This window comes from Carlito syrichta, unplaced genomic scaffold (assembly GCF_000164805.1).
Source record: "Carlito syrichta isolate Samal-C Ts95f unplaced genomic scaffold, Tarsius_syrichta-2.0.1 Scaffold135690, whole genome shotgun sequence".
NCBI lineage: Eukaryota > Metazoa > Chordata > Mammalia > Primates > Tarsiidae > Carlito > Carlito syrichta.
This window is the reverse complement of record NW_007079786.1, coordinates 171,444-198,776: the sequence shown is the minus strand read 5'-3', so window position 1 is coordinate 198,776 and position 27,333 is coordinate 171,444. Positions and strand designations below refer to the sequence as shown.

At 38.9% G+C, this 27,333-nt stretch overlaps 1 protein-coding gene across 1 annotated transcript in view; it reads right to left on the bottom strand.

Moving 5' to 3' along the window:
* Nucleotides 1-602: 602 nt before the first annotated feature.
* The window catches only part of GAB3 (GRB2 associated binding protein 3), a 50,049-nt gene continuing 23,318 nt past the window's right edge, over nucleotides 603-27,333 (bottom strand). Inside the window, exons 7-10 of the mRNA XM_021708278.1 lie at nucleotides 25,377-25,458; nucleotides 24,274-24,376; nucleotides 2,157-2,273; nucleotides 603-904 (exon numbers count right to left, since the gene is read on the bottom strand). Of these exons, the coding sequence (XP_021563953.1) occupies nucleotides 788-904; nucleotides 2,157-2,273; nucleotides 24,274-24,376; nucleotides 25,377-25,458 (419 nt within the window). The 3' untranslated portion in view covers nucleotides 603-787. The remainder of the gene's footprint in view (nucleotides 905-2,156; nucleotides 2,274-24,273; nucleotides 24,377-25,376; nucleotides 25,459-27,333) is intronic.

Here is a 27,333-nt window from a genome sequence, read left to right as displayed (position 1 = left end):
TCTCTGTCATGCTTAGCTTCTGAGGTCTTTTAGGGGAAGAGATGAGGTGATGTATGTGAACGCATGCTGGGAAAAGGCCAACAGCAACAAAATACCTGGCTCCAATGTCCTCAGAGTCACCAGTGTCATCTGATATACTTATCACAGAGTCTGGGACCCATTGCCTCTGTTGCTGGAGTTGTCTTTCTTTGGGGCTAGAAATCATGGGTCTCCTGGAGTCTTTGGAGCGAGGAGTGCAGATTTTGCCACCATTGCTGGGCTTGATCTCTTCAGCTGTGTCTTCAGGGGCTGAAACAAGATGGTCTCTAGGGGACCCTCTGCTATAATCGTTTATGATTCTGATGAAAGCACAGAAGAAACATCAGAATTTCAGACACCAGAGTCAAATACTTGCTCCAATATCTGCTTCAAATGCTCAGCTTAACAGATTGTTAGCATGATTTTTAGGAAACTGTTTTCTGAAGTCTTGTTTTTATTGTTCCTACTCCTGAGCGGAGTTTTTTACATCCCAGTAAGTGGCTGTGGAATCCTCTACCTCCACCTCCTGCAATGGCAGAGGCAACTGCTGCCGCAGGCTCAGATGAGGAGGCAGGGAGGCGGGATTCCTGCTTCTCTGCATACAGTGCATCATCAGGTCTTCTCTGCTGAAGGTTCTTGCCAAGAGCCTGGAAACTACATATTTTCTCTTGGTTTTGACCTGTGTTGACCATCAGTGTGTTTTAAATGAAAACAACTCAAACTGAGCCCCGAGCTTCCCCGTTTCACACATAGCCCAAGCCCACACCTCTCACACTTTGGACTGCCTCTCATCCGTCCACTCCTGCTTTGTGCTCTGGAGAGCTTGGGTCTTCTGCTCATCCACTTGGACATAGTCCACTCTTTGCTCTTCTGAAAGGAGAAGTTTCTGAAGAGGGAGAACAAAAAGGTTTTTATCACATGCAATTTAAAAGCCCAGAAAATGTCTATCTTTCCATGGTGGATTACATAGTGCCAAATAATCACTGCCCCTTTTTCCCTGCAGAAGCATTATACTTCGAGTGTGTATGTGGGAGGGTGCCACTGCTCCCCTCACCTTTGCCCTAGCCTCTTAACTTACTTTGACCAACAGAATGTGAATGGAAGTGACATGTGCCGATCCTCAGGAGAAAAGAGGCGTCGTGTAATTCTGCCATCTCTCTTTTTCCTCTGGTAGGAGCCCAGCACACATCAGGTGGGCACTACTCCTTATACCTGGGCCCTGGACAACTCAAGATGACCCAGAACACACAGGATCTGGCCTACAATGTAACAACCAAAAGAATCTCGGTTGTTTCTTTTGAAGGCATAGTCTGCCAAAGATGGCTAATACACCTTTTGTACTGGCTCCCACCCTTCTGACCAGCTTTTCTCAGGGTCAGTGCAGGTTTTGGAATGACATTAAAGGCAGAGGAGGAACATGAGTTGCTTCAGCAAAGGGGAGAAAAATTGTCCAGAGTCTTTCTATGCATACACACACAAGTGGAATCATCTGTTACTCAGTTGCTGGTTTTCGACAAACAATACATTGTTAGGCACAGTTTGGATTATGGCCATCCCTTGCTCGAAATTATTTTGTCATTGCCCACTGCTTACCATTCATTCATTTCTTACACTGTATACTTGGTGATACTAGCTCATAACTAAGGTCACTTACAGGTATTAACTCAGTAAGTGCTCACAATGGCTCTCAATGAAAGTGCTATTTCTGATTCCCATTTTTCATATGAGAATACTACCGAAAGGAGAAAAAACGGACCAAAAGTCCATCATTCCCTAAAGTCTGGCCAAAGTGGGCAGTTATTTGTTCCCTAAACAGGCCCTTCATACACCTGGAGAGCCCTCTACTCCACCCTCACTTCTGCTGAGAAATGTTTCTATAAGCTTTATGGTTTAAATTTTGAAATGTGTGAACATAACATCTATTTATACATATACATGCAAGAAACATACCCTGGAAGGAACTACATCAGGATTTCATTCTCTCTTGGAGGTGGGAATAGGACTGATTACAATATTTTCCATTAAACATTTCTGCATTTTCACTATGTTCTAAAGAGACTAAGCATAGTTTGAGCATCAGAAAAGTCTAAGCAGAAGTGGAATCACTTGAGAATTCTCAGACACAAAGCCCATCCTACCTGCTGTGTGGGGGCTGGTGAAGCTGAGTTGAAGTCCAGGGCCAAATAATCCAGGCTGAATTTCTTTGTCCATGGAAGAGCACCAGTACTCAGGGAGTTGGCTGCTCGGTGCTCCTCCTAGGAACCAACATCACAGGACTCAGGTTAATGATGTCTACCTGGGCTGCCTAAGGGCAGGAGGGCAAGTTGTGACTCCATTAGAGCAGCTGCCATCAGATTGTAATATAGTGGTCTGATGAGATCCGAGCAAATCAGCCTGCATATATGAGTGGGAGCTGGCATTTCAAACATGATAGCCAGTACGGCCTTCACTATGAAACCATGCCATTATCTCCTAGGGAAATGTTTGCCAGAATCCCTTCAGAAAAGAATTCGCTTTATGAACCTGACATGCCCGTGATACTTTAAAGATTACAACTTGAAAAGATCAACTATACTTATTAAAGTTCTAGTAAAAAGGTTGGGCATGGTGGCTCATGCCTGTAACCCCAGCGCTTTGGGAGGCCAAGGCAGGAGGATCACTTGAGGCTAGGAGCTTGAGACCAGCCTGGGCAACATAGCCAGACCTCAGCTCTACAAACACTGAAGAAAAAATAAGTTCTAGTAAAGGCATCTCAAATGCATTTAAAGATACTTTACACAATACAAACAAACAGTTATACAAACAAACAGGTGAAACTCACAATCCAGTTTAGAAGAGGAAGTCTGACAATATCTTTGAAGCTACTATTTTCCTTCTACCATCTCCTCTTCTCCCAAAAGATTAAGTACTATCTTGAATTTTGTGCTTACCACTCCTTTTCTTTTTAAATACAGTTTTATGAGTATGTGAGCATCCTTAAATAACACTGTTTAGTTTTGCCAGTTTTTGAACATCGTATCAATAGAATCACATTGTATGTATTTTTGGCGGCTTCAGTTTGGGTTTAAAATTATGTACTTCACATTCACATTCATTAACGCATTAGCCCTGTTTCACTCATTGTCATTGGGTCAGATATTCCATTGCATAATTTATTTCACAATTCTGCTACCAAAGGACACTTGAGTTGCTCCCAGCCTAGGGCTATTATAAGCAATGCTGCCACGAGCATACTTACACCTGTGGGAGAATTTCTAGGGCATTTTCCCATGAATAGAATTGCTGCATCAGAGGATGTGAGCATCTTCAACATTACTAAATGCCACCAAACTATTTTCCAGAGTGGTGGTGGTTGCACCAGTCTGCATGTCAACCAGTAGTGTATAAGGGCTTCTATTGTCCCCCATCCTGGCCAACACTTGGTATTGTCAGACTTTTTAATGTTTTTCCAACCTGAGACAGGTAAGTAGTATCTAACTGTGGTTTGATTTTCCATTGCTCTAATTAAAATAGTTACTCGAACACTTTTTCATATGTTGAAGAGTCATTTTTTTTTCTCCTCTGTAAGTTGCCTGCTTGGTCTTTTTGTTTGTTTTGTTTTGTTTCTGGTTAATTTTTCTGTTGAATTCTTTGTGTTTTTCTTATTTACCCTGAGTACTTCCTATATCCTGAAGAGTAACCATTTGTTGGTTATGTATGTTACAGGGAGCACATGGCTTCTCTTTTCGTTTTATTTATTTGTTTGTTTGTTTGTTTATTTATTTATGGTTTAGAGTTGTGGGGTACAAGTGAGGATTAACTACAAAAGTAGGCTGCATGCAGGTGAAGTTTGGGCTTCTAGCTGGTCCTCTCTCCCCCTGGTGGTGGACCAGGTACCCTTTGTGTTGTCACATGTCTCCCTCCCTCCTCCCTCCCTCTCTCCCTCCCCTAGATGTGCCCCACGACTGCCGATCCCACCCTTATGCTAATATGACTAGTGTTCAGGGCCTGCTTATGAGTGAGAACATGTAGTATTCAGTTCTTTGTTTCTGTGATAGTACACGTAGTATGATGGTTTCTAACTGCATCCAAGTGACTGCAAAGGCCATGATTTTGTTCTTTATGGCTGCATACTATTTCATCATGTATATGTACCACTTTTTCTTTATCCAGCCCACTTTCAGTGGGCTTCTGTGTTGGGTCCATGTTTTTGCTATTGTGAATAGTACAGCAATAAACATGTGTGTACAGGTGTCTTTTTGGTAGAGCAATTTCCGTTCCTCTGGGTATACTCCCCAAAGAGGAATTGCCGGATCATATGGAAGATTAATTTTTAGTTCTGTTGTTTTTTGACTTGTTAATGATAGCCATCCCTACTGGAGTTAGGTGGTATCTCATTGTAGTATTGATTTGCATTGCTCTGATGATTAGTGAGGCTGAGCATTTTTTCACGTATCTGTTGGATGTTTGTATGTCATCCTTTGAGAAATGTCTGTTCATGTCCTTTGCCCACTTCTTAATGGGGTTGGTGTTTTTGTTTTGTTTTGTTTTTTGTTTTTGTTTTTCAGTTCGTTTGAGTTCCTTGTAGATCTTGGACGTTAGGCCTTTGTCAGATGCATAGCTTGCCAACATTTTTTCCCATTTCTTGTGTTGTCTCTTTACTCTCTTGATGGCTTATTTTGCTGTTCAAAAGCTTTTCAGTTTGATAAGGTCCCACCTGTCTATCTTTGCTTTTGTTCATTTCTTTTTGTGGTATTTCTTTTAAAGGAGAGAAGTTCCTGCTTTTAATGTAATATGTCAATCTTTTCCCATATGACTTGTACTTATTTTTTGTTTAAAGAGTCCTTCCCTAGGTCTTGATATCTGGTAGGACAAATTCCCTCTGCTTTGTTCTTCTTCCATAATGTCTTGGGTAATCTTGACCTTTGATCTTATATATGCATTTTAGAATGTCATTTTAGAATGAACTTCAAAGTTCCTCAAAAACCTCTGTTAGAAATTTGGTAAGACGTCATTCAAGTATTTCCACTTAGGAACGTGGTCTACCTTTCCATTTATTTGGTTCTCCTTAATGTCTTTTAATAAAGTTTTAATAGTTTTCTCCATAATGTTTTCACTAATTTTTTGTTAGATTTATCCCTAAATACCTACAGCTTGTAGGTACTATAAATGGTAAGTTTTTTTTAAATTCCACTTTCTGTTTGTTACCACTATATAAACATTGAACTGGATTTTGTGTATTGATCTTTATATCCGTCACTTTTGATAATATTTTCTATTAATTCTAATTATTTATTTCATTAACTAAAATAATAACAAAATAATCTAAATACATCAATTTAGATTATCTTGAGATTTCTGGCTAGACAATCACTTCATCTATGAATAATCATGGTTTGTCTTCTTCTTTTCTAATTCTTATTCCTTTGGTTTCTTTAATTTGTCCTCTATCATTGAATGGGACCTCAGATACAATGTTGACTAAACGTAGTTAAGAAGTTATCCTTGCTTTGAACCTGATTTTAAGAAAAATATTTTTAGTGTTTAACCACTGAGTATAATACCTACTATAGATTCTATAAGATTCACTTTTCATTTTTTATAAGGTTAAAGAAAATTCCTTCTATTTCTATTTACTAACAGATTTTTTTCATGAATAGATGTTGAGTTTTATCAAATGCTTTTTCTGCATCTAGTAATATAATATAATTTTTTCCTTTAGTATGTTTACCAGCTTGACTGCCTTAATAGATTCTCCTGGTTTACAGTAATAATAGCTCATCTCTCCCCAATATCAAAACCTAGGTCTTGCCACCAGGACTACTCAAATAGCCCAGATAAACATCTTCCAATCTCCAGATGCAGTTGTAAAAGTCTGATCGTCAACATTCTGGAAAAGAGAGGGTGAGAAAAGGGCTTGAGAATGGCTCTCATATCTGTTACGCATATTTATTTAATTACCTTGTTTTTAGTATAGTACTCATGGTCAAATATGTCCAGTATCCCCCAGTGCAGAGACTCCTTGTTTAACTCTCTCCAGAGAATACACATTAACTTTTCTGTGGAATGGGGGATGGGAAGTCACAGTGGTCTACCCTCATGGAGTGAGGAAGGGGATCTTGGGATTTGCCTGCTGCCTACACAGACTTTTGACCATTACTCCTTCCTTTCCATTCTCTTTAGCCCTACTTTGGAACTTTCTACTGTGGAAAATTCCTGAACCCTATGGGTATTCTGCATTATAAGTCAAGTGGCTTCTTGCTTTCCTCCTAGCATATATAAGATTTTATTTTATTGGGTCTTATAAGTCATTTACTATATGACTTTTAAGTCATATACAACTCATTTACTATACAACTTGTACATCCATCTGTTTTCCAGTTTCCAGCATGTTACTGCTATTTTCTTCTCCAATTCTTCACATTCTTGTTGGTTTATGCCTTTAACAAATCTCTTCACTGTACCGTTATTTTAGAGGATGTTTCAGGATGGTGGGGAAATAGAAGCTTGTGGTCAATCTGCCATCTAAGGGTCATCCATATTGTATCATGTATCGGTATTTTATTTCTCATTATGGCTACATAATATCTTGTTGTATGGCTATACTACAATTTGTAATTTGTTTGTTTAAAGACGTGGGGTACAATTCATGGTTAGGTACCTAAGCGGCCATCATACAGGTGAAGTTTGGGTATCCCATTTGTCCTCACTTCACCTGGTTTGGAATCAGATACCCTTATTAATGCCATGTGCCCCACCCCAGCAGTGATCTGCTATTGCCAATCTCCTTCATGTAGCATTATGATAAACGCTCAGGGTCCACTTATGAGTGAGAACATATGGTACTCAGTTCTTTGTTCCTGTGATAGATCACTGAACATGATAGACTCTAAATCCATCCATGTTCCTGAAAAACCCATAAATTTTGTCCTTCTTTATGGCTGCATAAAGTCCATCTTTTTTTTTTTTTTTTTTTTTTTACTCAGTCCAGTTTCTATGGGCAGCAGGGTCGGTTCCATGTTTTCGCTATTGTGAAGAGTGCTGCAATAAACATGCATGAGCAAGTATCCTTTTTGCAGAATGATTTGAGTTCCTCTGGGTATATTCCCAGAAGGAGGATTTCTGGGTCATATGGAAGGTCTGTATTTAGATCTTTTAGAAATCATCACACTGTTTTCCACAAAGGTTGTACTAGTTTATACTCCTACCAACAGTGTAGAAATGTTCCCTTTTCTCTGCATCCTCTCCAGCAACTGTTGTTTTTTGAGTTATTAATGATGGTCATGGTGACTGGACTTAGGTGATATCTCAGTGTGATTTTGATTTGCATTTCTCGGACAATTAGTGAGGCTGAACATTTTTTCATGTGTCTGTTGGCTGCTCGTATGTCTTCTTTTGAGAAGTGTCTATTCATGTCTTTTGCCTACTTTTTAGTGCGACTGTTTGTTTTTTTCCTTGCAGCACATTTGAGCTCCTTGTAGATCCTGGATGTCAGGCCTTTGTCAGATATACAGTCAGCAAATATTTTTCCTATTCTATGGGCCGTCTCCTCGCTCTCTTGGTTTCTTTGACTTTGCAGAAGCTTTTCAGTTTGATGAGGTCCAACTTGTCTATCTTATCTCTTATGGCATGGGCATCTGGTGTTTTGATCAGGAATTCGTTGCCTATTCCAATTTCTAAGGGTGTCTTCTGCGTTTTCTAAGATTCTTATGCTTTGAGGTTTTACATTTAGGTCCTTGATCCATTTAGAGTTGATTTTTGTGTGTGATGATAGGTAGGGGTGCTGTTTCATTCTTCTACACGTGGTCAGCCAGTTTTCCCAGCACCATTTACTGAATAGGTTCTGCTCTCCCCAGTAGCTGATGGTGGATGGAGGCTTTGTTGAAGATGAGTTGGTTGAGAAGTTGAGATTTTGCCTCCAGAATCTCTATCCCATTCCATTTGTCTATATGCCCGTTCTCATACCAATACCAGGCTATTTTGATTATTGTAGACTCATAATAAAGTTTTTAAGTTCAGGAGTGTGATTCCTCCTGCTTTGTTTCTTTTGCTGATGATTGTTTTGGCTATTTGTGATTGTTTTTGTTTCCACATGAATTTCTGTATTGTCGTTTGCAGGTCTGAGAAGAAGGATGCTGGTAATTTAATGTGCATTGTGTAGAATCTGTAGATTGTCTTGGGTAGGATGGACATCTTAATGTTGATTCTTCCAATTCATTTCCATTTGTTTGTATCTTCTTGGATTTCTTTGAGCAGTGTTTTGTAGTTTTCATTGTAAAGGACTTTGACTTCTTTGGTAAGGAAGATGTGAAGTTATTTCTCTTTGTGGTTATTGTGAATGGGATTGTGCTTTTTATTTGGTTCTATGCCTGTTTGTTTTTGGTATATAAAAATGTGACTGTCTTTTGCACGTTGATTTTGTACCCCAAGACTTTGCCAAAGTCCTTTGTCAATGCAAGTAGGTTTTTGACAGATTCTCTTAGGTTTTCAGGGTATAGGATCATGTCATCATCAAAGAGGAATAACTTAACTTCCTTTTTCTGTTTGGATACCCCTGATTTCCTTCTCTTGTCTGATTGTTCTGGCTAGGACTTCCAACACTATGTTGAACAGGAGGGGTGAGAGTGGGCAGCCTTGTCTTGCTCTAGTTTTCAGGGGAAATACTTCCTATTTCTGCCCATTTAGCAATATTCTAGCTGTGAGTTTATCATAGATGGCTCTTACTATTTTGAGATATGTTCCCTCTATGCCTAGGTGTGCAAGGGTTTTTATCAAGAAGGGATGCTGGATTTTGCCGAAAGCCTTTTCTGTGTCTACTGATATAATCATGGGAGTCTTGTTTTTACATCTGTTGACATACTAAACTACATTTATGGTCTTGCAGATGTTGAGCCAACCTGCATGCCGAAGATGAAGCCTACTTGGTCATGGTAGATTATTTTTGAGATGTGTTGTTGGATCCAATTTGCTAGAATATTTATTTATTTATTTATTTATTTATTTATTTATTTATTTATTTATTTATTTTTGAGTTGGAGTCACACTCTGTTGCCAGGCTGGAGTGCAGTTGTATGCTCACAGCCACTGCAACCTCGACCTGCTGGGCTCAGGCCATCCTTCTGCCTCTGTCTTCCAAGTAGCTGGAACCACAGACATGCGCCACCATGCCCAATTAATTTTTCTTGATTTATTGTAGAGATGAGGACTTGCCAAGTTGCCCAGGCTGGTCTCAACCATGTGGGCTCAGGCAATTCTCTCACCTCTGCCTCTCAAAGTTCTGAGATTACAGCATGAACCCTCACACCCAGCTTGATTTGCTAGAATCTTATTGAGAATCTTTGTATCTATGTTCATCAGGGATATTGGTCTGCAGTTCTCTTTCTTTGTTGGATCTTTACCTGGTTTGGGTATGAGCATGTTATTAGCTTCATAAAATAATTTGGGGAGAGTTCTGACTTTCTTGATTTATTGGTATCAGCTCCCCCTTGTATATTTTATAGAATTCTGCTGGAAAGCAGTTTGGTCCAGGATTTTTTGTAGATAATTTTCTTATGAAGGAGTCAATTTCCTGTGTTGTTATTGGTCTTTTTAAGGTATCCATTTCTTCTTGTTTCAACCTTGGAAGGTTGTGTGATGTCAGAAAGTCCTCCATTTCATTTAGGTTTTTGAGTCTGTTTCCATACATGTGTGCATAGTAATCTCTGACAATCTTGTATTTTTTCAGAGCCAGTTGTGATTTGATTATTTGCATTCCTGATTGTGGTTATTTGGGCTTATTCTCTCTTCTTGGTCAATCTGGCTAGGGGTCCATCGATCTTGCTTATCTTTTCAAATGATCAGATTTTTGTTTTGTTGATTTTTCTGTAATATTTTTGTCTTCTATGTCCCATATTTGGGCTTTTACTTTGGTGATTTGAATTCTTCTGCTAAAGTTAGGGTTTTGGTGGTCTTGCTTTTCCAGCTCTCTTAGGTACTTTGCTAGGCTCTTAACTCATGATCTTTCTGTTTTCTTTATGTGTGTGAGTAGAGTTATAAATTTCCCTCTTCATACTGTTTCTTGGTATACCAGAGGTTTTGATAGGATGTGTCTTTGTTTCCATTTGTTTCCAAAAATCTTTTAATTTTGCTTTGATTTATGTGTTGACCCAGGAGTTGTTCAGCATCATGCTGTTTCGTGTCCATGTCTTTGGGGATCTTGTTGGTGGCAATATTTCTTTTTATTCCACTGTGGTCTAAGAAGGTGCATGACAGTTTTTCAGTCTTGTGAAATTTGAAATTTGTTTATGCTTGAATTATGGCTGAGGATGTGGTCGATCTTGGAGTATGTTCCATGTGGTGATGTGTAGAATGTATATTCCGTGGTTGTTGGGTGGAGTGTTCTATAGATATCTATTAAGTCTACTTGGTCAGGCATCAAGTCGAAGTTCCAGATTGCCTTATTGATTTTTTGCCTCAATGATCTATCTAGTGTTGTTAGTGGGGTATGTAAGTCTCCGGTTATGATAATGTTTGAGCCAGTGTCCTTTTTTAGTTTACTTAGTAGCAGCTTTATAAATCCTGGTGCTCTTGGGTTGGGTGCATTTATGATTGGGATGGATATTTATTGTTGATGGATTGAGTCTTTTATCATTATGTAGTGTCTTTCTGTATCTTTTTAAATTTTTGATAACTCTAAGGCTGTTTTGTCTGATTTTAAAATTGCAACTTCTGCCTTTTTTTGGTGTTTTTTTTTTCCTGCCTGAAAATTTATCCTCCATCCTCTAACTTTAAGTCTGTGGGTGTCCTTTGTTGTGTGGTGTGCTTCCTGGAGACAGCATATTGTTGAGTTGTGCTCTTTTATCTAAGTTTGTAATTCTGTGTCTTTTCGGTGATGCATTTAGCCCATTCATATTCAGGCTGATTATTGAAATGTGAGATTTTGTTCCTGTCATAAGGCTCTTGTAAGGCTGCTTTGTTTTCTTTTAGCATTTGTGTTAAGATATGTGTGTGTTTTCATTTTTGTGGGTGTGCTTTGTGCTCTGTTGCTTCTGTGTTTGTGATCTTGTAGAGCATATGGTCTTGCTTTTGTTTCTTTTTTCTTCTGTGCACAGCACCTTTTTAAGTATCTCCTGTAGAGCTAGAAGCAGCATACTCTCTTAGAAATTGGATGTCTGGGAAGAGTTTTAATTCTCCATCACTGATGAAGCTTAGATTGGCTAGGTAGGAAATCCTTAGTTGAAATTGTTTACCTTTGAGAACATTTAAAATTGGGGTCCATGGGCTGTAGTGTTTCTGTGGGTACGTCTGGAGTTATTCTGATTGATCTTCCCCAGTAGGTAGTCTGATCTTTTTCCCTTGCTGCCTTTAGGATTTTTTCTTTTATACCTACTTTGTGCAGGCAAATTACTATGTGTCTAGAGGTTGGTCTTTTCATAAGATGTCTTGCAGGGGTTCTCTGAATCTCTTGTGCTTGTATAGTTGTCTCTCTGGCCAGACGAGGGAAGTTTTCCTGAATGACCTCATGGAATGTTTGTTCCAAGGTGTTTTCCACTTCTCTATTTTAAGTATATCAATCAGATGTAGTTTTGACTTCTTGATAAAATTGCACATCTCTTAGAGACTTTCAAGTTTTTTTTCCCTATATTTTTAATAGATTGGGTTAATTCCATATTTTGGTCTTCTAGCTCTGAGATTCTTTCTTCTGCTTGGTCAATTCTGCTACCTATGTTTGTCAGTTTGTTATTTCTTGGATGGAGCTCTTTATTTCCATTATTTCTAAATATGCTTTCTTGAATCTGTCCAACTCCATTTCAGTTTCATTTAGTTTTAGCTCTTTCATTTCTTGATTTTTGTTCATTCTATTCAATGATTCTCTGATTTCTGTAAGTCCCTTCTGGTACAGTTGTTCTCAGAGATAGCCATTGTTTGTGTTCCAGTAGCTGTTCTTTTTTTTCTCTTTTAATTTTTATTTTGAAATCGTGGGGTACAATTCAGGGTTAGGTATACAAATGTTCATTATGCAAGTACCCTTGTTGATGAGGTGTGCCCATGGCCACACCAGAGTCTAGCAAGGCAATGTCCACTGGTTGCTTGTGGTTGAGTCCTTTTAACCATTCCCCTTGATGGGGAAAGATCCTTAAGGTGATTGGGTGGTGGTCTGCTCCTCATCATCACAAAAGGGGCAGGCAAGCGCAGGTACTGAGATCAGGTGATGGACAGCAGGCAGATGGGTGGGTTAGTCACATGATTGATGCCATGGTGGGGTTTATCCGTGTCACGTTAGGTCACAAAAGGCTTATTAGATTAACCCTGGGGGGGTGTTCCTGCAAGAGAGTTGTTAGACATTTGCAATTCACAAACTCAGACATTTGCAACTCACAAACTCCTTGACCAAAAGTGGTCCGTATTATCACTTTTATGACTTTGGTCAGCCAAAGGGTGATCTTTGATCTTCAGCCTTGACAGGGAACCTAAAAGTTTACTAGAGATTATAATGCTAAACCAAGAATGGTTGATCTGTCCTGGTCTTGCATCTGAAGGAGATTTGCCAAGGGGGGATGGGATAGACTGCTACTTGTTTTGCAGTAGAATGTCTGAATGCTTTCTAATGGCATGCTGAGGCAAAAAGACTAAACTAAGAGTAAGCTAAGTTTCTTCTAGGTCTCTATAAGTACCTTTCATCAGGCACTCTTTGAAGATTACCAGTTATTTTTCATTGGTTTTTCTCCATTTGTAGCAGTTCTCTTATCTTTCTCTTTAATTCCGTTGCAGCCTCCTTCTCGATCAGATTTGCTGCATGCATTTATCACCCAGCAGCTGGCTCAGGCCTGGAAGTGAGTCACCTGGGACTCTGCATCTGCTGTTACCCACCAGGGTTTGTGCACCTTGGGTGATTCTCTCTGGGTTCATGGAGAGCAACTCCAAAGCAATGCAGAGATCACCCCCTGGTCTTAAGATGTAGGTTTGCTATTCCACAGATGCTGCCCTGGAACACTTCTCTCTGCCTAGGCTTTAGACTGGCTGCTCAGTCAGGAAGGATAGCTCCCTCCCCAGAAAGTACCACAGTCTCCAGATCTTAGGTTCTGGTGGCGTGGCCTTGCAGCCTAGCCTGGTAGTGGAGGTAGTGGCAGTGAGTCCAGGTTCAGGGTGGGCTGCTCCTTGTTGCTTTCTTGGGACTCTGCCTCTAGCGCCTTCATTGTTCTGTCTCCACGGCTCTTGCAGCCAGTGTCTGGCCTGGCACTACAGCAGTGGGGCAGAGTCTAGCAATGGCAGTCACTCCAGCAGTTTCTTCTCAGGAAGGGCTTTGTTGATTTTAGAAAATGACACTGAGCTTCTGTACTCTGGGAAGCATTAGGATCCAAGCATAATAGTTGTGGCACCAGTCGCTTCACCAGGAGAGCTCTGGTCACTTGCTCCTAAGTCCCCACTCAGTCAGTCACTCACATGCCCACTTACACAAGATAGGCACCCAAATTCGTCCATACACTCACCCACTCACTCACACAGGAACTCGTGCAGTCAAACTGGCTCTGCTGCCATCTTCCCAGAATTCCCTGTGCTATATTATATTTACACATTCACCAGTTGAAGATTTAGGTTGTTTTTGCTTTTTGGTTATTATTTTTTAAATGCTACTATGAACATCTGCATAAGAGCATTTGGACATATTCTTTTCCACATCCATGAGTGAGATTGGGCTACCGTTTTCTACTTATGTTATTGCCATTTGTTTTGGTAGCAAGTTATCTTAGCCTCATACAAAAAGATGGGTAATATCGACATGTCTTATTTAAGGGGAACAAGTGGGCAATCTTTTTTTTTTTTTTTCTTTTTCTTTTTTTCTTGAGTTGGAGTCTCACTCTGTCATCCAGACTGGAGTGCAGTGGCCGCTCCCGGCCACCGCAGCCTCGACCTGCTGGGCTCCGGCGATCCTTCTGCCTCAGCCTTCCGAGTAGCCGGAATTACAGGCATGCGCTACCACGCCCGGCTGGTTTTTTGATTTATTGTAGAGATGAGGTCTCGTCAAGTTGCCCAGGCGGGTCTCGAACCCGTGGGCTCAGGCAATCCACTCACCTCAGCCTCCCAAAGGCGCGGGATTACAGGCTGGGCCACCGAGCCCGGCAAGTGGGCAATCTTAATCGACATGGTCTTGAAGGTATTTATTTAAGATTGCAATTATCTCCCACTTTTGGTAGAAATTATCTGTAAGGTGTTTGGGCCTTGTGATCATTTGTAGTAAAAATCTTCCTAGTGGTTCAGTTTCTTTAATAGGTATATAACCATTCAGATTTTCTATTTCTACTTGACTCAGGTTTTGATTTTTGAAAGTCTGAGAATTTGCCTATTTTCAGCAAAGTTTTCAAATTTATTGGCACAGAGTCATTCACAATATTCTTTACATAGTCAATCTCTGATGTATTTGTAATTATTACCCCCTTGTCATTCTTAGTATTATTTATTTGTATCCATGTATTTTTCTTAATTAGTTTTGTCCAGTTTTCACCTTCTGAAAGTCAAATATGACTGCATTGGTCATCTCTTTGTTGTTTATTTTGTTTTTTTCCGACTTATTATTATAAAAATTTGCAATCAGCCAAATTAAAGAAACTACACCTACCACCTGTACTCCATCACTATCATTTTTCTATATTAACCTGCCTGTGAGTTTCTGGACTTTCTGAGGATTGGTACCTTTCATGAATTGTGAGAAACTCTGTCATTATCCCTTTACACATTGCTTCTCTCCTATTTTTTCTATGATCTCCTCTTCTGCAACTCTGAGTATACAAATGGTTTCCCTTCTCATCCTATCTTTCACTTCTCAACTTCCTTTCATATTATACATGTTTTTTATCTCCTATTCCCAATTTATTAGAAATGTATTCATAATTACCTTCCAGTTCACTAAATTGCTCAGTGTTTGCTCTGATTAACTCATCTATTGAGTTTCTAATTTCATCCTCATTTTTATGTCTATAAATTCTAAATTGCCTTTTATAATCCACCTGGCCATTTTAGTAGTATCTTGTCACTTAATCCAACTTTCAATTCTTCATCTTATTTCTTTAAATATGCCAAAAATGTTCATTTTAAATTCAAAATCCAATATTTTAAAAAACTGCTTACGTTTATATTTGATTATATTATTTCTAATTTTTACTGATTTTAAAGAAATATTATTTTTCAACATTTTTGGCCCCAGACATTTCCTTTCTCCTCTTGTCAGCTGTGTTTAGAATTTTTAAAGTGTATTTTAAAAATATATTATCTATCACTTTGGGATACCTTATATGACAGGTGTGTTTAATGCTACCTTGCCCACCAAAGTTTCCCTTCAAATTGGAGAACTAAAATAAATGTAAGACCATTTCCAGTAATGTTGGACCAGTAATTCCTGCTGAGAATAATATTTACATTTTTCCTTTTTTGGTAGATTTCTTCTAAAATTTGTATAGAGATAGAAAAGGCAAAAAATACCCAAAGAAACCTTGAGGAAGATAAAGCAGGATTTGTTTTCCTAGATATTGAGTCTCATAAAGTTACTGTTACTAAGGTAGTGCAGTGTTGTTCGAAAATAGACACGTAGCCCAATGAAGTAGAATTCAGAGTCCATAAGAAGACCTGTGCTTATTTGGCATGTATACTTAGCTTATGGTAAAGATGGAACTGCTGAATAGTGGGCAATTGATAGTAATTTTAAATAACTGATGGCAGATGAATTAGATAAACATATGCAGAAAAATAAGACTTCATCCCTATCTCACATCATACACATAAGTTAAGTCAAGGTGCATTGTAAATCCAAATGTGAAGGTAAAATTATAAAGTTCCTAGGAAATAACCAAAATTCACCTGAGATTAAATAGATAATGTTAACGGTTCTATACAATTAAAGAAATTGAATTCACCCAGAGGGTTTCACTGGTGAATTACACTAAATAATTCATTATAAATAAATAAATAAATAAATAAATCTAATTGTACACAATCTGGTCCAGAAAACAGAAGAGGAAAGAACATGTGCTGAGGAGCCCAGCATTACCTTGATCACAAAAACCACACAAAGACACATCAGAGATTTTTGTATCTATACCCATTATGAACATAGACACAAAATCAACAAAATATTAGCAAATCAAAATCAGCAATATATGATACAATACTTGTTCAACATTCAAAATGAAATCAGTGCAATTCATGATATTAATTCTAAAAAAGGAAACTAAACGAACATACCAATGAGTGCCGAAAAAATAAGATCAATATTCATTCATAATAAAAAGAATCTCTCAGCAACCTAGAAATAGAAGGTAGCTTCCTTAACCTGATAAAGAAAAATCTATAAAATACCTCCAGTTAACATCATACTAATAAAGATTGGATGCTTTTCCCCTAAGATGGAGAACAAGACATCTATTCAACATTGTACTGGAAGTGTTTGCCTGGTGATAAGGCAAGAAAAAAATAAAGAGTGTACAGATTGAAAATGAAGAAATGAAGCACAATATTCACAGGTGACATGATCATGTAAGCATAAAATCCCAAGAAATCGGAAGAAAATAAAAACCTCCTATAATTAATAAGTGATTTTAGCAAAGTTGTAGGACACAAGGTCAAAACACAAAAATCATTATGTTTCTATATACCACCAATAGAACACTGGAAGCTGAAATTACCAAAATATCATTTATAATAGCTCCAAAAATGAAGCAATTAGGTATAAATCTAATAAAACGCATAAAAGTTATCTGTTAAAATTACAAAATTCTGGAGAAACAAATCAAAGAAAATCTGAACAACTGGAGAGACATGGTGTGTTCAGGAATTGGAAGATTCAATATACACGGGGGGGGACCCACAAAACCAGACTTATTTATTTTAAAACTGATGCAATACACCTATCGAGAGGCTTTTTCCATTGCTCAAAACAGTTTTTTTTAGTCCTTCCATATAATATATATTTTACTTCCTTATTTGTTTATGATCTCACTTCAATAAAAGTTTTATGAAGGCAAATGCACTGGGGATAGAAAGATGGACATATATCTAGTTGTTTAGTCATGGCTACCATATGATAAAGTTCTCAGTATATGCCATTCAAAGGACCATTCAAAGCACTAGACAAACAATATGTCATTGAATTTCAAGACGGTTTTTGAACTCGTCAGTTTTGATGCCTTTTAGTGCTTCTGTTGCTTTTGTTTCACCTTTTCCACAGTGGCAAAATGTTTCCCTCTGAGAACTTTTTTCATCCAGGGAAACAAACAAACAAATAAACTCACTTGGGGCAAGATCGGGAGAATAGTGGGGATGGAGCATAGGAGTCATGCCAGTTTTGGTCAAAAACTGCTGAACGCTCAGCACAGTGGGGGCAGGTGTGCTTGTAAATCACCCATCATGAAATGGGCAAACACGCTGAATCTCAAAAAAAAAAAATCACTGAAGCCATGCCGATGGGTTCCTAGAACACTTACCTAGCAGGGGAAGCCTGTACCACAAGGGGTTCATAATCCAAAAAATATATTCAAGGTTTTTTTTTTTAGCTCTCCCTCGTAGCAAAGACTTCAATTCTCAAATTTATTAATAGATTTGCTATAACCCCAATAAAAATTTTAGCAAGCTATTTTCATAGATAAAAAAAATCTAATTCTAAAATTTATATGGAAAGACAAAGGAAGCAGAATTTTTTAAAATGTTAAAAACAAGAATGAATTTGGAGAAAATACACTTCCTAATTTTAAGATTCAGCTATAAAGTTGAAATAATCAAGACAGTGTAATATAGGCAAAGGGATAGACAATGGAACAGAATAAAGAGTCTACACACATACGACCAACTAATATTTTACAAAGTTGCAAAGGCAATTCAGTGAAGAAGGGATTGTCTTTTCAACAAATGGCACTGGAAAATTTAGACATCCATAAACAAAAAAATCGATTTCGCCTTCACCTCACACCTTACACAAAAATGGGGTCAAAATGGACCATAGCATATCAATAACCTAACATCACACCTCAAGCAACTAGAAAAACATGGACAAACCAAATCCAAAGCTAGCAGAAGAAAAGAAATAATGAAGATCAGAGCGAAATTAAAATTTTTTTAAAATTCAAACAAAATTTTTGAAACAAAAAGTTGGTTCTTTGAAAAGATAAACAAAATTGATAGGCCACTAGTTAGATTAATTGAGAAATGAAGAGAGACAACCCAAATTAGCTCAATCAGAAATGAAAATGGAGACATTACAACTGATATGACAGAAATACAAAAGATCATCTGAGACTATTATGAATACCTCTATGCAAACAAACTAGATTATCTAAAGGAAATGATAAATTCTTGGAAACATACAATCCCCCAAGCTTGAATCAGGAAGAAATAGACACCCTGAACAGACCAAAAATCAGTAGCCAGATTAAAACAGTAATTAGATGTCTCCCAACAAAAAAAAGCCCAGGACTTGATAGATTCACAGCTGAATTCTACCAGGCCTTTAAAAAAGAACTAATACCAATGTTACTGACTCTATTACCCAAGACTGAAGAGGAGGGAAAAGATACAACAACAACAAAATCTACAGACCACTATCCCTTATGAATTTAGAAGCAAAAATTCTTAACAAAATATTACCAAACCAAATTCAACAGCACATAAAAAATAATGCACCACGACCAAGTGAGTTTTATCCCAGGGGTGCAAGGGTGACTCAACATATACAAGTCAATAAATGTGATCCACTACATAAACAGAATTAAAAAACAAAAATCATATGATCATTTTAATAGACACCGAAAAAGCATTTGATAAAATCTAGCATCCCTTCATGATAAAAACCCTCAGCAAAATAGGCAAAGAGGGAACATTCCTCAAAATAATAGAAGCCATATGTGAAAAACCAACAGCCACCGTCACCCTGAGTGAAGAAAAGTTTAACACATTCTGCCTCAAAACTGAAACAAAGCAAGGATGCCCACTTTCATCACCCCTATTTCAACATAGCACTGGAAGTCCTAGCTGTAGCAATCAGGCAAGAAAAAAAAAATAAAGTGTGTTCAAATTAGAAAAGAAGAAATCAAACTATCTTTGTATGCTGATGATATGATCGTATACCTAGAGAATCCTAGACTCCTCCAAAAGACTGCTGGACCTGATACATGAATTCAGTAAAGTTTCAAGATACAAAATCAAAACACACAAACCAGAAGCACTGGTATACACCAATAGTGACCAAGCTGATAATCATTCATAATAGCAGCCAAAAAGCAAATATACCAAGGAGGAGTATATTTAACCAAGGAGGTAAAAAATCTCTACAAGGAGAACTACAAAACTCTGATAAAAAAATTTTAGAGGACATAAACAAATGGAGAAACAGCCCATGCTCATGGAATGGAAGAATCAAAATGGTTAAAATACCATATTACCCAAAGTAATCTACAGGTTCAACACAATCCCCATCAAACCACCAAAGTCATTTTTCACAGAATTAGAAAAAAAATCTTAAAATTCATATGGAAACAAAATAGAGCCAGAATAGCCAAAGCTATCTTAAGCAAAAAGAACAAAGTTGCAGGCATCACATTATCTGACTTCAAATTAAACTACAGGGCTGGTACAGAGCATGGTACTGGGACAAGAGCAGATGTGTGGACCAGTGGAACAGAGTAGAGAATCCAGAAATAAACCCAAACACCTACAATCTACGGACCTTTGACAAAGCAGGCAAAAACATACACTTGGGAAAGAATAGCCTATTCAACAAATGGTGCTGGGGAAATTGGACAGCTACATGCAGAAAAATAAAACTGGATCCCTATCTCTCCCCGTATAAAAAAATTAACTCAAAATGGATTAAAGACTCAAATGTCAGACCCAAAACTATAAAAATTCTAGAAGAAGACCCAGGGAAAAACTCTTATGGACATCTACCTAGGCAAAGAATTTATGGCTAAAACATCAAAAGCAAATGCAAGAAAACTAAAAACAAACAAGTGGGACTTAATTAAACTAAAAGGCTTCTGCTCAGCAAAAGAAATAATCAACCCAGCAAACAGGCAACCTACAGAATGGGAGGAGATATTCCCAAACTATATAGTCGGAAAAAGGACTAATATCCATAATCTACAAAGTCAAGCAAATCAGCAAGGAAAAGGTAAATAACTTCATTAGAAAGTGGGCAAATGACATGAATAGACATCTCTCAAAAGAAGATATACAAATGGCCAACAAACATGAAAAAAATGGTCAGCATTGCTCATCATCATCAAACCACAATGAGATACCACCTAACACCAGTCAGAATGATCATTACTTAAAAAAAAATAGCTGCTGGTGCAGATGCAGAGAAAAGGGAAGCTTACACACTATTAGTGGGAGTGTGAATTAGTACAACCTCTATGTAAAGTGGTATGGCTGTTACTCAAAGAACTAAAAGTAGATCTACCATTTGATCCAGTAACCCCACTCCGAGGAATCTACCCAAAGGAACAGAGGTTGTTATATAAAGAAGGTGCCTGTACCCGCATGTTCAGCGCAGCACAGCTCAATAGCTTTGAGGAGTCCAAATAGTTTTTGGTTTGGGCTGTAAGTATGCCCACCAAAAACTATTTGTACCCCCCAAAGCTATCGACGTTTTAAAAAATTAAAAATGGATCGCTGACCTAAATTTAAAATTAGGTCTTCATAATACTTTTAGAAGAAAATATAGGAGAATATCATAATGAACTAGGGTTAGACAAAGACTTCTTAGACATGATAACAATCTATGCAAGAAGCAAAATAAATAAATCGGACTTAACTAAATTTTAAAATGTTTGCTCTACAAAAGACATAAGATAATGAAAAGACAAGCTCCAGAGAAAATATTTGCAAATCATATATCCACTGGAGAACTTGTATACAGAACATATAAAGAACTCTCAAAATTCAATGTAAGAAAACAAGCAACTCGATTTAAAAATAGGCAAAAAGATTAAACGAATACTCCCAAAGAAGATATATGGATGGCAAGTAAGAAAAAAAAAAAAAGTTCAATGTCACTTGCCATTAGGGACATATATTAAGATCACACCGAGGCCAGTGCAGTGGCTCACATCTGTTATCCTAGCAATTTGGGGGGCCGAGGCAAGAGGATTGCTTGAACCCAGGAACTTGAGACCAGCCTGGGCAGTCTCAAAAGACCTCGTCTCTACAATAAATCAAAAAATTAGCCAGGTGCTGTGGGAGGCTGAGGCGGATCACCTGAACCCAGGAAGTCAAGGCAGCAGTGAGCCATGATCGTGCCACTCCACTCCAGCCTGGGTGACAAAGTGAGACCCAGACGCACAAAAAAAAGAACGAAAGCAGGAAATACAAACATACACTTATACACCGATGTTCATAGCAGCATTATTCATAACATACAAATGGTAGAAACAACCCACATGCTCATCAACAGGTGAATAAATATGCAAAATGTGGTATATCTATACAATTAGATATTGTTCAGCCTTAGGAATTCTGATATATGCTATAATATGGATAAATCTTGAAAATACTATGCTAAATGAAAGAAGACAGACACAAAAGGAAAAAAGTCTGATTTCACTTATATTAGGTACCTAGAACAGGTAAATTCAAAGAGAAAGAAAGTAGAACAAAGGTTCCCAGGAATTTGGGGGATGAAAAAATAGAGAGTTATTTGGGGGATGGAAAAATAGAGGGTCCAGAATTGCTGCTTGGGATGATGAAAATTCTAAAACTAGACGGTGGTGATGGTTACACAATGTCGTGGATGTACTTGATAGCACTGAATTGTACGTCTAAAAATGGTTAAAGTGGTAAGTTTTGTTATGTATATTTTACCACAGGAAAATATTTTTAAATGCTTGTAATTGTAAAGGAATGTTTATGACAGTTCTAATTGCCCCAAAACTTGAAACAATCCAAATGCCTTTCCGTGGGTGAATGATAAACAAAACATGACACATCCATACACTTGGATACTGCTCAGCAATAAAACAGAAAGAACAATTGAAATCTGTAACAATTTAGATGAATTTTCAAGACGTCATGAAAAAAGTCAGTCCTAAAAGGTATTGTATGATTCAATTTATGTGGCATTTAAGATAGGACAAAACTATATTGATGAAGAACAGATCAGTGGTTGCCAAAGCCTGGGGCAGAGGGAGGGTGCGGCTATGAGGAAGTAGCATGAGGGAGTGTTTTGAGATGCTGGAACTATTTTGTATCTTAACTGCAGTGGTGGTTCCACAAATTAACATACATGTTCAAACTCAGAGAACTGCACATTAACAGAAAGTCAGTTTCACTGTATGATCTAAAAATTTAAAGGTACTAAAATATCATAATATAAAGAATAATATGAGATTTAAGAGTCTAGAATTTTACTACAAAAGCCTTACAAAGCTGTCGAAATTAAAGGGTTTGAAAAATTGATAGAGAAAAACATCACATAAATTAAAATTATGTGTATTCTTCTAAATTTTCTATCAGTTCACAAACATTTAAAGAAGGATGTACAGAAAAACTTGTATTTCAATATATCTCATCCCCTGGCCTTAGTTGTTACATTCCGATCAGAATTTTCCCTTAAAGAGAAAAAGAAATGTAACATATATAATTGTGTGCAAAATTAAGATCAAATCATATTTGTTTTGACTACCATTTAGAGCTGTTGTGTGGCATAAGTGAAATCATGTATATCAAAGTCATGTGAAACTATCTTATTGCTGAAGTTTAAAAAACACTCAGTTGGGCACGGTGGCTCACACCTATAATCCCAGCACTTTGGGAGGCAGAGGCAAGAGGACTGCCTGAGTCCAGAAGTTCAAGACCAGCCTAGGCAACTCAGCGAGACCTTGTCTCTACAATAACCAAAAAAATTATCCAGGTGTGGTGGTGCATGCCTGTAGTCCCAGCTATTCAGGAAGCTGAAGCAGAAGGATTGACTGAGCCCAGCAGATTGAGGCTATAGTAGCTGTGAGAATGCCATTGCACTCTAGCCTGGGTGATGTAGTAAGACTCCAATTTAAAAAGATAATAATAATTAATTTAAAATTTAAAAACACAATTACATGAGATTGGGTAGCCTTTAAACATGTTAATAAGCTGGGCTCGGTGGCTCAGCCTGTAATCCCGCGCCTTTGGCAGGCCGAGGTGAGTGGATTTCCTGAGCCCGCGGGTTCGAGACCCGCCCAGGTAACTTGGCGAGACCTCATCTCTACAAGAAATCAAAAAATCAGCCGGGCGTGGTAGCGCATGCCTGTAATTCCGGCTACTCAGAAGGCTGAGGCGGAAGGATGGCCGTAGCCCAGCAGGTCGAGGCTGCGGTGGCCGGGAGCAGCCACTGCACTCCAGTCTGGGCGACAGAGTGAGACTCCAACTCAAAAAAAAAAAAAAGCATGTTAATATGGCAGTTCCCCTACAGCTACTTTCAGCCAGAGTTCTGGGCTCTTAATCTGCTGTGCCATGTTGCCTAGTAATGCACAGAGACAGGCATTGACTAGCGATTATAAACATAGGCAAATAATCAATCCTTAGCTGTGTTGTTGATGAAACATTGTTCTTTCTTACAACCTCAAAGATCAGAAATGAACTGCTGGTGTCTGGAATGACTCTGCACTTGCTCCTATTGAGTTTTAGATTCACTTCCCTTTTTGGTTCTCTGGAGACAGAACACAGCTGTTCAGCATCCTTTATAAGAGTATTTTCTTCTAGAAGTTTCCCAAGGGCCATTACTAAGTGTGAGAAATATTGGGAAGATCACAGAAGATTTGTAGATGAGTCACTTTCCATCTGCATATAGTTAAGTGCACTTAAGACACAATTTTAATAAAATAAAAAAGGCAAAATGAAGTCTTTATGTATTGCTTTGCTGGAGATTACTATTTTTCGATTTTTCAATTGCCCAGTATGCTCACGTATAAGCAGGTAGAATTGTCTTCTAAAAAGTATATAGTCACAGTGCCTTGAACATTGTCCTAAGACTCCTTTTCAAAATGTAATAGTTCAAAGAGAACCTGGCACTTCCATTTTCCCAGTATGCATGCCTCAGTCCCAGGTTCTCTTGAAATACTGTGGTCTCAAAATGGTATTGGGGGTTGAATACTGCAGGAAAGAAAAGCAGCTTCAAGCTGATTTGTTCCCAGTCTAGAAAAGCTTGTGACCTGGTTTTACAATCAGTGATCGTTCAAAGATTACACAGAGCTTTCTGAAGGATGTATTTCCTTTATAACCAACTCACAAGAATATAGATTGGAATGAAGAATAAGAAGAGTGTGAAAAATATAGGATTACCATTTGGATGTAGCTTTCCTCCTCTTCTCTGGTGACTGGATTGGCAAAAAATCTTGCAGAGTTAATACCATTTCTTTCTGGAGAGAGAAAGCTGGTTCGATGGCTAAGAACAAAAATATAGATGAGGTCAAAGCAATGTCTTACAGCTGCTCTGAAAGCCAGCCAGGAACTGACATGACCCCCATGGGGGTTCAGCCCCACCCTCCTTCCAGATACAACTTCCTTCCGGTCAGAGCAGTTCCTCAAGTAGCAGACATTGCCCAGCAGCTTCTGTCCCACTGTGGGACAAATGGCTTCCAATTCACAAATGCTGGTTTTTTCAGGCCCTCTATGTGACACAGCTCAAGAGCTTTCTAGAAACAGGCCAAGGCATCATATCATTTAGCAAAAGAAAGTAAAAGAATACAAATAAATTTTCATCCTACTCCTGAGTCAGAAACACAGGCCAAGTCATTTGCAGTCTTGGCTGGAAATACAGCTCACTGCAGAATCCTGCTTTACAAAGTGACTGTGTCATGTGGCCTTTCAAGTGAATCAAGAAGCTCCTAAGTCAGGCTCAGACTCTGAAGATGCAGCTTCTAAAAGGTGAGATGAGGAGGTGCAGAAACATGTTCTAGTCTACCCAACCCATGAGCCATCCCTTCTTCCCCGAGACCTCTTTTCTACCCTGTTCACAAAGTTGGCCCTCTGGGCCATAGCTGATTGCACTCAGGCTGGGTGACACAACTGTCTCTTCCCAGGAAATCTGCATTGAGATCACAAAAGAGCCCATCTCTGTTTGTACTGAAATTGTAACATGCAAACAAGTTCAGGAGCTATAATACAGCTATCTTTGACCATGAGGATTGTGCAGCAGAGAAAGGGTTCTGCAAAGACAAAGGACTAGACAGCGGTGAAGAAAGAAGCAGATGTAGAGAAAAGATTCCCCACACACTCTAATTCCTGGTCCCGATATCCTGGGCGACCCAGTCATATTCCTTCTTTTGTGATCTATAAAACACCTCTGACTCTTGATAATAAAACTCACCCCTCCTTTGGCTTAAGCTAGATCAAGTGGGGGTGTCTGTGCTGGATGTGGCTCCTTGGAGCGATCAGAAACTTACCAAGGCACGGTGCGGGTCCTGGCTAGAGACGTGTGTTCCCGGATGGTCGAGAGGTTTCGCAGGTCCAGGGGAGGTGGTCGTGCTATGAGACATCACACAATATCCAGTGTGGTTAGTTCCCAGGAGTTGAAGGCCAGAATCTAAAGGCTGTAAAACAATGGCATCCCCCTTTCCTAGGACACCAAATCCAAACCTACGAACAGGCAGCAATAATGATGAGTGTGAATTTCACTGTCCTCTTCCCTGTCTTTCTGGAAGTAAAGACAACTACAGAGCTTGAACTCCGGAGAACGAACCACAGTGGCGATGCGATGCATTCTTAAGAACTCACTGTGTGTCATGCATGATTCTGGGTGTTGGAAGCACAGTATGAGCAAAACGGATGCAAGCCTCTGTATTCTGCCACTCTTCTTATTCTTCATCCCAATCTATATTTTGTGAGTTCATGTGGAATCCCAACACCTACGTCACACTCCACGAGTCTAAAATGGAAATATTGCCTTGCTGGTCACACGTAGAGATTAGCACTCGGGTTCTAGTCTTCTCCACTTCCAATCCACTGTCCACCTCATGGTTCTTCTGACTAGAACATCCTTGTCTGTCTCTTGGCCTAGTTTCTCATCTTCAGATCTCAGCTCAATGTCCTTGACTTAGGGAAACTTTCTTGGACCTCTAGAAAGATCAGGTTCCACATCACAGGCTCTCGGAGGTTCGTGTACTTACCCTTCACGGCACTCCCCTAGTTTGTGGTGATGATACTTTCACCTAGGATTATTAAACATCTTCTGTTGGCCCATCACCACATCCTAAAAAGCGGCACGGTCCAACACAGTGACCACTAGCTACATGTGGCTATTTACACACATAGATACACATTTAATACAATTAAATAACACTTAAAATTCAGTTGCACTAGCCCAACTTCAAATGTTCCATAGATATATTTCCAACATCACAGAAAGTTCTGTCGGATGCCACTGCTATAGAAAATTGAGTAAAAAAGGCCATGGGCAGTGGCTCACACCTATAATCCCAGCAGTTTGGGAGGCCGAGGCAGGAAGATTACTTGAGCCCAGGAATTCAAGATCAGCCTGGGCAACATAGCAAGATCTCATCTCTACAAAAAATAAAACATGAAAAAATTTGCTGAATGTGGAGGCGCTTGCCTGTAATCTCAGCTACTTGGGAGGCTGAGGCAGGAGGGTCATTTGAGCCCAGGAGAATTAGTTTTTCAAAGAGGAGCCAAATTATGCCTGAAACCCTGAAGATGAATCCCTTTCATTTTTTTAGTCATTTTTACTTCCTGCCTTTTGCTGTATTCCTGCCCCCAAGGCAGGCAGAATCTTTAGGACCTAGAGGATATAGTACAGTGAGCCAGGGAGGGAGGACATGTTAACCTGGTAGTAAGGGTTAAAAAGAAAATAATTGCACCTGGTATGGTGGCTCACACCTGCAATCCCAGAACTTTGGGAGGTCAAGGCAGGAGGATCACTTGAGCCCAAGAGTTCAAGACCAACCTGGGCAAAATAGCAAGACCTTATCTCTACAAAAAAAAATTCAAAAAATTTTCCAGTCATGGTGGTACACCTGTAGTCTCAGCTACTTAGGAGACTGAGATGGAAGGATCACCTGAGCACAGGAATTTAAGGATGCAGTGAGCTGTGATCATGCCACTGCACTCTAGCCTGGGCAATAAAGTGAGATCCCAGCTTGAAAGAAAGGAAGGAAGGAAGGAAGGAAGGAAGGAAGGAAGGAAGGAAGGAAGGAAGGAAGGAAGGAAGGAAGGAAGGAGGGAAGAAAGAAAGAAAGGAAAAAAGAAAGGAAGGAAGAAAGAAAGGAGGGAAGAAAGAAAGGAGGGAAGAAAGAAAGGAGGGAAGGAAGAAAGAAAGAAAGGAAGAAAGAAAGGAGGGAAGAAAGAAAGGGGGGAAGAAAGAAAGGAGGGAAGAAAGGAAGAAAG